The sequence below is a fragment of the Tursiops truncatus genome, chromosome 15 (assembly GCF_011762595.2).
Source record: "Tursiops truncatus isolate mTurTru1 chromosome 15, mTurTru1.mat.Y, whole genome shotgun sequence".
Taxonomy (NCBI): Eukaryota; Metazoa; Chordata; class Mammalia; order Artiodactyla; family Delphinidae; genus Tursiops; species Tursiops truncatus.
This window is the reverse complement of record NC_047048.1, coordinates 63,025,200-63,039,353: the sequence shown is the minus strand read 5'-3', so window position 1 is coordinate 63,039,353 and position 14,154 is coordinate 63,025,200. Positions and strand designations below refer to the sequence as shown.

General features: G+C 47.1%; 1 protein-coding gene across 1 annotated transcript in view; it reads left to right on the top strand.

Moving 5' to 3' along the window:
* Positions 1–14,154, top strand: part of LOC101328055 (fer-1-like protein 4) — a 50,521-nt gene that overhangs the window by 6,142 nt on the left and 30,225 nt on the right. The window contains 6 exon segments of the mRNA XM_073792938.1: positions 570–701; positions 989–1,927; positions 2,014–2,307; positions 2,462–2,562; positions 8,807–8,900; positions 8,974–9,090. Coding sequence (XP_073649039.1) covers positions 1,889–1,927; positions 2,014–2,307; positions 2,462–2,562; positions 8,807–8,900; positions 8,974–9,090 — 645 coding nt within the window. The 5' untranslated portion in view covers positions 570–701; positions 989–1,888.

Genomic DNA, 14,154 nt, shown 5'->3' with positions numbered 1-14,154 from the left:
GGGTCATTCATTCCTAGGCATAGACACTGCTACATTCACACACAGTTACACTGGCTCACACATGGCCTCTGGAACCCATGAAAGTGATGAAATCCTGTTGAGGGCAAGGAATGTTGCCTCCTTTGTTCACTGCAGTGTTCCAGTGCCTAGAACAGTGTTGGTACATAGAAGGTGCTCATTCAATCTTTGTTGAATGAATGCATGGTTTTTGGGCTCCAGGAATGAGTCAAATTCTGAGTGTAGGACTGAGATGGAGGCAAGATAAGGCTAGAAGGACTCAGAATCTTCAGAGGGAGAGATCTTATCTCCAGCGCCAAGCAAGGGTGTGTGTGTGGACGGCGGGGTGGAGGGGAGGAAGTGAAGTGAGAGCTGACTGTAAGCCTCTCCGCAGCCGAGCTCGGGGCCTGGCCCGCGGGGATCCCTTCCAGGTATCCAGGGCCCAGGACTTCCAGGTACCGCTCCCCCTCCAGGCCTGAACCCTTGGGGAATACCACCCGCCCTCCACACCCGTTCTTCCCTCATACCGAGGCAAGCTTAGCTTCCTTTTCTCCTCCTTCCCCATCCTTTAGGTGGGGGTCACGGTGCTCGAGGCCCGGAAGCTGGTGGGAGTCAACATTAATCCCTACGTGGCCGTGCGCGTTGGGGAGCAACGCCGAGTGACCGCCACGCAGCGCGGGACAAATTGCCCCTTCTTCAACGAAGTGGGTGCAACCAAAGACGGGGGAGCCTGAGGGAATGGGCGGGACCCAGGATAAGAACTGTGTGGAGGGGGCGTAGCCTAGGTGGAAGCGAGCCTATTGGCGGGCCTGAAGCTAAGGGCTCTTTGCGGGAAAGGGTGCAAAGAGGTGTGGTCTCCGAGTTGCGGGCGGTGGTGGTGAGGTAGGGTGGGGAAGGAGAGCGTTCTCTTTGCCAGAGGCAGGGACCACCTGGCGTGAACCCTTCACGTATAACCTTCTCTCACTTCTCTCGCTTCCCCACTTCAACCCAGTACTTCTTGTTTGAATTTCATGAGACCCGGCTTCACCTCCAGGACTTGCTGCTGGAGATCACGGTGAGGCGGGTAGGGGTGAGAGGTTTCCGTCAGAGAAGGGGAGATGCCGAAGCTCCAGGACTAACGCCACCTTTCCCCAGGCTTTCCATTCGTAGACCCTCCCCTTTATGGCCACCCGGATAGGCACCTTCAGAATGGACCTGGGCATTATCTTCGACCAGCCAGGTACTGAACCCTCCCCTCACTGAGACTCCTCTGCACGGACAAGGGAAGCTGAACCTCTGGGCCCTGAGCCCAGTGTACTAACTTGTGAGACAGCAATCTCTTCCGACGTCTGACCTCCACGCGCTGCCGCTCCTCTTTCCTGAGCTGGACTTGAACCCCGGCCGTTGTCCAGCACTCGGATCGCAGCCCCACGACCACCCTGCGCATCCCACCGGTCTCCCCTGACCCCTGGTCTGCTCCTCCGTCCCCATATGGCCACTTCTATCAGAAATGGGCTTCTCTGCACGACTCCCGGGATACATGCGCCGGGACCAAAGGTTTCGTCAAGGTCACTTTGTCCGTGAGGGCGCGCGGGGCCTTGGCCCCTCCGCTGCCACCCCCGGGCCCTGGCCACAGTTCGGACATCGAGAAGTGAGCTGGGGTGAGATGGGGAGGGGAGACTAGGACGGGGCGCGGCCTCTGGGATGCGGAGACGGGGAGGGGCCGAGCCTCGGGCTTCTGGGACCCTCAGCGCCCGGCTCCCTTAGGAACCTGCTGCTGCCGCGTCGGGTGGCAGCGGAGAGGCCGTGGGCGCGGCTGCGAGTGCGTGTGTACCGCGCCGAGGGGCTTCCGGCGCTGCGCCCCGGTCTGCTGGGCAGCCTGGCCCGCGCCCTGCACGACCAGCGCGTCCTCATGGACCCCTATGTGCGGGTGTCTTTCCTGGGGCAGCAGGTAAGTCCCTCCCGTCCTCACTCGGCGGAGGCCTAGGCCCTGATCGGCGCTGACCCCTCTCCGCCTGTCTTCGCCGCCGCGCTCAGGGCGAGACGTCGTTGCGCGGCGAGGCGACGGCGCCCGAGTGGAACGAGCAGCTGAGCTTCGTGGAGCTCTTGCCGCCGCTGATGCGCCGCCTTCGTCTGCAGCTACGGGACGACGCGCCCCTGGTCGATGTGGCCCTCGCCACGCACTTGCTGGACCTGAGGCAGATCTCGCATCCGGGCGGGGCGGGTGAGCGCATCTGGCCGACGCGTGCAGCCTCTGCCTGGGCCCTCTCTGCCCTGGGTCCCGCCCCCGACTGCAAACCCCATCCTCGCGACCTAGCTCCGCTTAGAAAGGTGCGGAGCCAGCAAAGGGCCTGAAAAACTGAACAGAGAACAAGTTGGAGTCAAAGGGTGGGGCCAAGAGGTGCAGTTGTGAGTGGGCGGGGCCTCGGGATGAGGGTGTGGTGTAAAAGAGGTCGGAGTCTGACCTTCTCACCTGGTGCCGCAGGACCGGGGGCTGCAGGAGGTTGAGAGTCTGCAGCGCAGCCCCACTTCCGGGACCTGCTCACGGCTGAAGCAGGCACTGGAAGAGCTGGTGGCTGGGAGCAGGTGAGCTGAGAGCCTCCCCCTCCTTGCTGCCAACTCCAGGGTGAGGGAAACTCATGATGGCTGTCTGGACCCAAGGGCTCTGGAAACTGCGTTTGCTCAGCACTGTACAGAAGAATGAGGAGATGATTGTTGAGGGAACTTGATAGAAATTATTGGGGGTTAGGCCACTCCCCTCCAATAAACTCCCTTTGCCGAGCTCCTATAGGCTTATGCATTTCCCCCTCTCCTCAGATTCCCCTGCTCTGTTCCTCCACACTCCTTCCAGCTAATGGCTTCCTTTCCTAATTCATGGAGAAAATAGAAGCCTCATCTTCCTCCATCCAGTCTACTGTCTTGCCAGCTTCTGCAACCATCTGCTCTCCTTCTTTTCCTGCTACAGCAGAGGAGGTGACCTCCTCCCAAAGCCACAGCTGTGATCCTGATTTCATCTCCTCTCACCTACTGGAAGAATTAGCTCTGCAATTGTCCACTTTCTCTCCTGCAGCACCAACTGGTCCCTAGTTACCAGGTCATTACTGTAACCACATATATTTGTTCTAGTCACTTCCATCTTTGACCTTCACTGCCCTGGATTCCATAACCTGCTCCAGGCACTTCAGTGTTTTTCTGATCCTCTTCTCAAAAGGGTTGTTTATCCATTTACTCACTAATATTTATAAGACTGACTATGCCAGACACTGTTTTAGGCACAAGAATAACAGTGAATAAGCATTCTTGTCCACAAAGATTTCTGGAACTTACATTCTTGTGGGGGTGGAGGCTGAATGGAGACACAGATAATAAACATGTAAACAACAAGGCAGAAATATAAGAAGTATGATAAGGATAGTGTTAGGGAGAAAATAAAGCAAGGAAGTATTTCAGAGAGACATTGCAATTTTAGAAAAGATGGCAAGGGGAGGCCATGGTGATGTTGACATTAAGAAGATGAAGGAGCAAGCCATGTCTGTAAGGGTGTTCCAGGCAGCAAGGACAGCATGTGCAAAGGCCCTGAGGTGAAGCATGCCTGGTGTGTTTGAGGAAGAGCAAGGGACCAGTGTGAGTGCAGCAGAGTGAACAGAGTAGCTGAGGCTGGAGGGTGTGGGGGGAAAGGAGGATGATAGTGGGGAGAGGCATGTGGGAGTCACATAGGCCATTGTAGCGGCCTTGGCTTCTTCTTTGAGTGAAATGAGGAGCCACTGAACATTTTGAAAAGAGAAGGGATATGCTCTAATTTATCCTTAAAAAGGATCAGTGTGGGAGGGATGATATGAGAGGAAGCAGAGAGAGTACTATAGAGGGCATTGTAATAATTCAGGTGACCAATAGTGATGAAATGAATCTAGGGTGGTTGCAGTGGATACAGGGTGACGGGAATGAATTCAAGAGCAGTAGAGACTTTGGAAGTGACACCTCAGGACTGGCTAATGAATAGGCTTAGGGGAGGAGGAAAATGTGCAGAGGAGAGTCATGAATGACTCCCAAGATTTTGACTTGCACAGCTATGTAGATGGTGCTATTTACTGAGCTATGGAAAACAAGAGAAGGAGAAGTTCTGATGGGAGTGGAGGGGATATCAGAAGCCCCTTTTTGGACATGTTAACTTTTTTTTTTTAAATTTATTTTTATTTTTGGCTGCCTTGGGTCTTTGTTGCTGCGTGCGGGCTTTTCTCTAGTCGCGGCAAGCGGAGGCTACTCTTTATTGCGGTTCCCGGGCTTCTCATTGGGTGGCTTCTCTTGCTGCAGAGCACGGGCTCTAGGCACACGGGCTTCAGTAGTTATGGCACTCAGGCTCAGTAGTTGTGGCTCACGGACGCTAGAGCACAGGCTCCGTAGTTGTGGTGCATGGGCTTAGTTCTTCTGCGGCATGTGGGATCTGCCCGGACCAGGGCTCGAACCCATGTCCCCTGCACTGACAGGCGGATTCTTAACCACTGAGCCACCAGGGAAGTCCCTGGACATGTTAACTTTGAGATATATGCCTGTTAGACTTCTAAATGGATATGTCTGCCAGGCTGTTAGCTATAGGAGTTGAGCTCTGGGGAGAGTTCAGGGCTAGAAATGTAGAATTGCAGGGTGTTTATATGTAGATGGGATTGGATAAGATCACCTAGGGAACAAAAAAAAAAAAAAAAAGGAAAAATCTGGACTTCCTTCCTTGGTGGTCCCATGGTTAAGATTCTGCACTTCCAAGGCAGGGGGCCTGGATTCGATCCCTGGTCCACATGCTGCTCGGCGAGGCCAAAAAAACCCCAAACAAATCTAAGGACCTGGCAAGCTCCAGCATTTAGAGGGAGGGTCAAGGAGGAGGACTCAGCCAAGGACTTGGTTGTTGGTCACTTTTCTGTCCTCATCTTACTCAACCTTTCAGTATCAGTGGACACAGTTGACCCCACCCTCCTTCTTGAAAGACTCTGGTGTTGATTTCCATACCCTTGGTTTTCCTTCGGCTTCCCTGGCCATTCCTTCTCATCTCTTTTGCTCGCTCTCTATCTTCTTTACCTCTGAATGTTCCAAACGTTCATATGGGTATGTCTTAGGGCTTCATTGTAAGCCTCTCTTCTCTGTCTACATTCTCTATGTCTCCAAAAGAGCAACAAACTTTAATCCAATTTAATTCCTTGCTTGATTGTCTATAAGGTGCAATTAAACTCTTTCCATTTTCACTTTACTGAAATTATTTTATTACTAAAATTATTCTTTGTCAGGGAACTTTCAACGAAAGATCTGTTCAAATCATATTTCATCTTTTTTAAAAAACAGCATTATTATTTATTAAAATTTTTTTTTTCTCTTTTGGCTGCATGGCATGCGGGATCTTAGTTCCCCAACCAGGGATTGAACCCGTGCCCCCTGCAGTGGAAGCACAGAGTCTTAACCACTGGACCGCCAAGGAAGTCCCTGTATTTCACTTCTTATAGCTTTATCCAGTGTGATGTGTGTGTGTGTGGGTTTGTGGGGGTGCTATTATTTCTAGCGGATCTAATTTCCCTGAATCCAATTTTGTGGATCTAAATCTTGTCAAGAAGATTTTTTTTCTTCTGTCAATTTTTTTTTTTTTTTTTTGCGGTACGCGGGCCTCTCACTGTTGCAGCCTCTCCCGTTGCGGAGCACAGGCTCCGGACGCGCAGGCTCAGCAGCCATGGCTCACGGGCCTAGCCACTCCACGGCATGTGGGATCTTCCCGGACCCGGGCACGAACCCGTGTCCCCTGCATCGACAGGCGGACTCTCAACCACTGCGCCACCAGGGAAGCCCCTCTTCTGTCAATTTTTTTTTTTTTCAACTTTTTTTTTTTTTTTTTTGCAGTACGCGGGCCTCTCACCGCTGCGGCCTCTCCCGCCGCGGAGCACAGGCTCCGGACGCGCAGACACAGCGGCCATGGCCCACGGGCCCAGCCGCTCCGCGGCATGCGGGATCCTCCCAGACCGGGGCACGAACCCGCGTCCCCTGCATCGGCAGGCGGACCCTCAACCACTGCGCCACCAGGGAAGCCCCTCTTCTGTCAATTTTTAATCAATAGCAAATGTTAATAAGTGCAGTTTTTATTTATTATTTATTTATTTATATATCTGGCTGAGGTGGGTCTTAGTTGTGGCATGCAGGATCTTTGTTGCTGCGTGTGAGATCTTCGTTGTGGCATGCAGGATTTTTTTTTTTTTTTTTTAGTTGTGGCATGTGGGATCTTTAGTTGCGGCATGAGGGATCTAGTTCCCTGACCAGGGATCAAACCTGGGCCCTCTGTACTGGGAGCACAGAGTCTTAACCACTGGACTACCAGGGAAGTCCCAATAAGTGCAGTTTTTTTTTTAAATTGAGGTATAATTGACATTTAAATAGGTGCAGTTTTGACTCTTGTCAGTTTTATTTTGTGTTATTTTATGTCAGATTATTTCTGCCAATAGAAGTCTTGGAGCAAAGAGCATTAGTAAGTTGAAAAGATAAGCTCTGGGAGCAGTATTAGGTGAAAAATCCTTGGAGTCACTTATTTTATATATTTTTGAAAATTTCCATAATAAAAAGTTAAGACATCATTAGGGGTCAAAAAGGGACCAAAATATCATGTTTCAAAAATCATTTTACTTTACCTGACAAATATTTTTTGAGCATCTATTAGGTGCCAGGCCCTGAGGTTACAGTGGTAATCAAAATGAAGTCCCCGCCATGCCTTACTTTCTTTTTTTTAATGTATTTTTAAAAATAAATTTATTTATTTTTATTTTTGGCTGCATTGGGTCTTCGTTACTGTGTGCAGGCTTTCTCTAGTTGCGGTGAGTGGGGGCTACTCTTTGTTGCGGTGTGCGGGCTTATTGTGGAGCATGGTCTCTAGGCTCATGGGCTCAGTGGTTGTGGCTCGTGGGCTCTAGAGTGCATGCTCAGTAGTTGTAGCTCATGGACTTAGTTGCTCTGCGGCACGTGGAATCTTCCCAGACTGGGACTCGAACCTGTGTCCCCTGCATTGGCAGGCAGATTCTTAACCACTGCGTCACCAGGGAAGCCCCATACCTTACATTCTATTTGGAGAGATGGATAAAGCAGAGTATGAGGGTGGAGAAAGTAGCAGGGACTGTTTAGAGGGGATGACCTGGGAAGGTCTGTGAAGAGATAACATTTGAGCAAAGACCTGAATGAAGAAGGGGAGAGTGAGCCATGGAAAGATCTAGGGGCCTGACAGTCCAGCAGAGGGAGCAGCTAATACAAAGGTGCTGAGGTAGTAACGGGCTTGGCGTATTCAGGGAGCAGCAAAAAGGCCAGTGTGACTGTAGGGCTGTGTGTGAGGGGAGAGTAATATTTGGTGAAGACAGGGAGATAAAGAGAAACAGAGCATGTAGGGCCTTCTAGGCCATTTAAAGAATTTTATTTGGGGGGTTCCCTGGTGGCACAGTGGTTAAGAATCCACTTGCCAATGCAGGGTCACGTGTTCAAGCCCTAGTCTGGGAAGATCCCACATGCCACGGGGCAACTAAGCCCATGCACCACAACTACTGAGCCTGCGCTCTAGAGCCCCCGAGCCACAACTACTGAGCCCATGTGCCGCTGCTACTGAAACCTGTGCGCCTAGAGCCCGTACTCCGCAACAAGAGAAGCCACCGCAATGAGAAGTCTGCGCACCACAATGAAGAGTATCCCCTCTCCCCGCAACTAAAGAAAGCCCGCGTGCAGCAATGAAGACCCGACGCAGCCAAAAATAAAATAAATAAATTTTTAAAAAAAAGGAATTTTATTTTATTTTTTGCGGTACACGGGCCCCTCACTGTTATGGCCTCTCCTGTTGTGGAGCACAGGCTCCAGACGCGCAGGCTCAGCGGCCATGGCTCACGGGCCCAGCCGCTCCGTGGCATGTGGGATCTTCCCAGACTGGGACACGAACCCGTGTCCCCTGCATCGGCAGGCGGACTCTCAACCACTGCGCCACCAGGGAAGCCCGGAATTTTATTTTTAACTCTGAGATGAGAAACTTCTGGAGAGGAGTGAAATGGTCTGGAAAGCATTGAAAAGCTCATTCTGGATGCTATATTGAGAATATTCCGTAGGAGAGAGGGTAAGAGTGGACGTGGTAAGAACAGCTAGGAGGGTGTTGCAATAATCCTGGTGAGAAGTGATGGTGGCTTGGACTAGGGTGGTCCTGGAAAAGGGGGAAAGTGGTCAGATTTTGAATATATTTTGAAAGTAGAGCCTAAATGATATGCTGATGGGATCGATGTGGAATGTGAGTGAAAGAAAGAGCAGTGAAGGATGACTTGGAAGTTTTGAAGTGAAGCAGGGTTCGCTTTCAAGGTGGGGGCCTGGAGCAGTCATTGGAACTCATGCACTTGGTTTGAGCATGTAATGTTTGAACTATCTTTGGTCAGTGTTGGAACTGTCAAGTACAGCCCATGTGAGCCTTTAACATGCATCTGAATCCTCCAGGTATAAAAATGCAGATTTCTGATGCAGCAGGTCTGGGGTGGGGCTGAGATTCTACGTTTCTAAGTAGGTAATACCAATGCTGTTGGGCCTGGGCCACACTTTGAGTAGCCAGGGCAGTAAATAGTTAAATGCTAGTACATTCTGGGTCTCCAAAGTGAGGCTGGCCTTGATGAGTTGGGGAGTGGTTCAAATATAGAATCCATCCTTGGCTGAGGAAGGATGCCTCCTTGAGAACAAGACTGAGAGGAGCTGTGACGGAGGCTGGGCATGGGAGGCCTGCTCTGAGGGAGGTGGCCCCTAAGGGTCAGTGCTCTCCTTTGATTCCCACCTGCCACACCCGCTACTGCTCTTGCAGACAGTTTTGCCACGGTGCTGAGCACAGGACAATGACTCGGCCCAACGCGCTGGATCTATGCAGATGCCAAGGGAAACAGCTGGCGTTTAGCCTGGTACAGTCTGGGGAAGGGGGATCGGGGCACCCAGCAAGGACCCTCCACTCATGTTCTCTTCCTGCCCTTTCAGAACCTGTTGGCAAAGCAAGGACTGTGGCTCCTTCGGGGCCTGAGACAGAGCAATGTGCAAGAGAAGGTGGCACTGGCCAAGAAGCTCCTGGTGAAACTGCGCTTCCTGGCCCAGGAGGTAATGCCTCACCCACCCATTTCCCCACCCTGAATACCCTTTCTTCTAAGCCTACTGGAGGTCTTTGGGCAGGGGTGACCTAACATTTGTCCTGTGGATTGATACCAGGCCATGGGACCTGTTGCTCTGAGCATAGGACTGAGCTCCATTTGGAGTAGCTAAGGGTGACGATGTACATTGTAGGGCCCAGCAGGGATACAGGGAACATGCAAGATCTCTTTGGAAGAAGGTCTGAGAGTACATTTCCTTGGCATGACTTTCCTGGTTTGAAGCTCTGAACACAACACACGGGAAGGGTAAAGGAAGTTCACATTTATAGAAAGCTTCCTTGGCTAAGCATCTGCATGTATTACCTAGTGTGACTCAACAGCCTTGGGAAGATGTTACCCCATTTGACAGGTGCAGAAACTGAGGCTTAGAGAGGGAAAGTGACTGATCCACCATGTCATAGCTGGTTAAGTGTCAGAGCTAGAATTCAAAGCCAGTTCTGCCCCACTCTGAAGCTCAGTCATTCCCAAAGGCACAGAAAGTTTGGATCGCTGGGGCCAATATGTCCTCAGGGTCAAACAGTGAGGAGTTTGGATATTGGTCTCAGATCTCGAAGGGCACGTTGGAGTTTGGCAAGTATGAAAGAATGGACAGCATGTGCAAAGGCGCAGCTGGAAGGCAGAGTAGTGGAAGGAGATACAGAATAGAGACCTTATTAAAGTGAATTTTAGTGCAAAATTATTATTTTTTTAATTTTTAGAAAAATTAATTAATTAATTAATTTTTGGCTGCATTGGGTCTTCGTTGCGGTGTACGGGCTTCTTACTGTGGTGGCTTCTCTTGTTGCAGAGCATGGGCTCTAGGCACGCGGGCTCAGTAGCTGTGGCTCATGGGCTCCAGAGGGCAGGCTCAGTAGTTGTGGCACATGGGTTTAGTTGCTCCACAGCATGTGGAATCTTCCCAGACCAAGGCTCAAACCCGTGTCCCCTGCATTGGCAGGTGGATTCTTAACCACTTCTCCACCAGGGAGGTCCCCAAATTACTTTATTTATTTGGAATGAAAACCTTCTGTTGTCAGCTGACATTTAAAAACATTTTCTGATTTAAATATGCCTCCTGAAATAATATAGGTTAGTTTCACTATTTTTCAAACTTTGTATAATACTGTTTATATTATTTTGCTTTTTTTAAAACTTAATATTATGTTTATTGTATATAGCTGTAATTTGTCCATTTTCATTGCTGTATAATATCCCACTGTATGACTATACTATAATTCACTTATCCATCCCACTACTGATGGATATGTGTGTTGATTCCAACGCATGGTGGTTAGAAACAATGTTTCCAAGACTATTTTTATACATGTCCTGGATGTAAGTGGAAGAGTCTCTAGGGCAGTGATTCTCAAACTTTTTTGGTCTCAGGACTCCTTTACAGCCTCAGAGTAATTACTGGGGACCCAAATGAGCTTTTGTTTATATAGATGTATCTACTGATATTCCCTATTATATAAACTAAAACTGAAAAAATTTAAAACCATAGAAATAAAAAATTATTTATTAATTCATTTAAAATAACAATAGTAAACCTATTACATGTTTTTTTGTATATTTATATAGGGAAACATACATATATTTTTAGAAAAATAAGTATAGGGGCTTCCCTGGTGGCGCAGTGGTTGAGAGTGTGCCTGCCGACGCAGGGGACACAGGTTTGTGCCCCGGTCCGGGAAGATCCCACATGCCACGGAGCGGCTAGGCCCGTGAGCCGTGGCCGCTGAGCCTGCGCGTCCAGAGCCTGTGCTCCACAACAGGAGAGGCCACAGCAGTGAGAGGCCCGCGTACCGCAAAAAAAAAAAAAAAAAAAAAAAAAAGTAAAATAAGTAAATTCTCCAAAACAAAAAATGTAGTGAGAACAACGATATTGCTTTACATTTTTTGCAAATGTCTGGCAAAGAATTTTTATACTCTGTTATATTAAAATCCATTGGTCTGTCTTGCACTTTGAATGGATCTATTATCCTTGAATGACTTTGAATCATCATACATAGGTCACTTGGAAATTTGCTTCCCTGAATTATGCATACTTTCCAAATGTTCATGCATTTCATTATACAGTATTAAGAAATCATATTCGTTAATATCATCACAAATCTCATTAGAAAAATCTTTAAGTGTTGGGAAGCTGTCAAGCTTACAATGGCTGATACAAGAGATACCGTTTTTCCAAAATTGTAATTTTCCATTTTGTTTTGTTCTTAATCTTGGAGGAAAAGCTTTCATTCTTTCACTATTAAGTATGATGTTGGCTGTGGGTTTTTCATAAATGCCCTTTATCAGGTTGAGGACGTTAACTTCTGTTCTTAGTTTTCTGAGTATGTATTTTTTTTTATCATGAAAGGATGTTGAATTTTGTCAGATGCCTTTTCTGCATTAGTTGAGATACTCATTTGTGTTTTTTCCCTTTGTTCTATTATTGTGCTAAATTACGTTGATTGATTTTCTTAGGTTGAACCTCTCTAGCATTCCTGAGATAAATCCCACTTGGTCATGGTATATAATCCTTTTTATATGCTGTTGGATTCAGTTTGCCAATATTTTGTTCAGAACTTATTCCTAAGGGATATATCTATATTCATAAAGGATACTATTCTGTAATTTTCTTTTCTTATGGTATCTTTGTGTGTTTTTCATATCAGGGTAACGCTGGCCTCACAGAATGAAATAGGAAGTGTTCCTTCCTTTTCTATTTTTGGGAAGAGCTTGAGAAGTATTGGTGTTAATTCTTCTTTAAATGTTTGGTAGAATTCACCAGTGAAGCCATTTGGTCCTGAGCTTTTCTTTGTTGGGAGGTTTTTGATTACTAATTCAATCTCTTGTTTTGTCTGTTGAGATTTCTATTTCTCCTTGAGTCAGTTTAGATAAATTTTATGTTTCTAGGAATGTTCTCATGTTCATTTCTTTTTTAAAAAAATTAATTAATTTATTTTTGGCCGTGTTAGGTCTTCGTTGCTGTGCGCGGGCTTTCTTTTTTTTTTTTTTTTTTTTTTTTTTTTTACATAAATGCCTTTATTCTACTTCTGGTCCTCGTGGCAACTTTTTCCATCTGAAAGCTGCTCCCTGCACTTCTCGAAGCAGGAACATGAAAATGGATCAGAAGTTTCCAAACTTTTCATCATCAACCCAGTTCTAGAGGCTGGAAGGCTGGGGTCAAGGTGCCAGCGTGGTTGGGCTCTGGTGAGAGCTCTCTTCTTGGCTTGCAGATGGTTGCTTTCTTGTTGTGTCCTCATATAGCAGAGAAAGAGAAAGAGAAAGAGAAGAAAGAGAAAGAGGAAGAGGAGTAAGAGAGAAAAAGAGAGAGAGAGAGCGGGCTTTCTTTTTAGTTGCTGCGAGCGAGGCTACTCTTTGTTGCGGTGCGCAGGCTTCTCATTGCGGTGGCTTCTCTTGTTGCTGAGCATGGGGTCTAGGTGTGCGGGTTTCAGTAGCTGTGGCATGTGGGCTCAGTAGTTGTGGCTCGTGGGCTCTAGAGCACAGGCTCAGTAGTTGTGGCACACAGGGCTTAGTTGCTCTGCGGCATGTGGAATCTCCCCGGACCAGGGCTCAAACCCGTGTATCCTGCAATGGCAGGCGGATTCTTAACCACTGCGCCACCAGGGAAGCCCCTTATGTTCATTTCTGATTTTAGGTATTTATATCTTGTCTCTTTTATTCTTTGTCAGTCTAGCTAAAAGCTCATCAATTTTGTTGATTTTTCCAAAGAACCAACTTCTGGTTTCATTGATTCTTTTGTTTTTCTATTCTCCAGTTTATTTTTCTCCACTCTAATCTTTATTTACTTCCTTCTGCTAGCTTTGGGTTGAGTTTTCTCTTCTTTTTCTAATTCCTCAGGGTATATAGTTTGGTTATTGACTTGAGATCTTTCTCTTCTTTTTTTTTTTTATAAATTTATTTATTTATTTGTTTTTATTTTTGGCTGTGTTGGGTCTTGGTTGCTGCGCATGGGCTTCCTCTAGTTGAGGCAAGCGGGGGCTACTCTTTGTTGCAGTAGGTGGACTTCTCTTTGTCGTGGCTTCTCTTGTTGCAGAGCACGGGCTCTAGAGCGCAGGCTCAGTAGTTGTGGCGCATGGGCTTAGTTGCTCTGCGACATGTGGGATCTTCCTGGGCTAGAGCTCGAACCTGTGTCCCCTGCATTGGCAGGCAGATTCTTAACCACTGTGCTACCAGGGAAGACCCTCTTTCTTCTTTTTATGTAGGCATTTATAGCTATAAATTTTCCTCTGAGCCCTATCTTTGCTGCATATCATAAGTTTTGCTGTTACATTTTCATTTTCATTCACCTATAAGTATTTTCTAATTTCCTTTGTGATTTCTTCTTCGATGCGGTGTTTAAGAGTGTGTTGTTTAATTTTCACACATTTGTGAACTTTCTAGTTTTCTTTCTATTATTGATTTGTAGTTTCATTCCACTTTGGTCAAAAAAAGATACTTTGTATGATTTCAGTCTTTTAAAATGTATTATACTTGTTCTGTGACCTATATGGTCTATCCTGGAGAATGTTCTATGTGCATTTGAGAAGAATGTGTATTCTGCTGTTGGATGCATTGTTTATATATCTCTGTTAGGTCTAGCTGGTTTATAATGTTGTTCAGGTCCTCTGGTTCCTTAATGATCTTCTGTATAGGTGTTCTATCCACTATTGAAAGTGGTATATTGCAGCCTCCAATCACATGTTTTAATTCAATTATTTCCATCTGGCTCCAGTTTTCTTATGTTTGTTGAAATTATCCACTTTAAACTCTGTACTTTTCCCACTAGACCCTTTAGAATTTTTATCACAGTTATTTTAATATTGCTTTCTAATAGTTCCCACATTTGGGTTATCTGTGGGTCTACTTCTATTGATTATTCTTGTCTTGACCATGGGTCACATTTTTTGCTTTTCCTATTCTTATAATTTTTCATTAGGTACCTGGAGTTTTGTATAAAAGAACAGTAGAGGCTAAAATAAATAATATCTCCAGAGAGTTTTGATGAAGTCTACTTTAACTAATTTTTCTGTTTTCTGTTACCTGT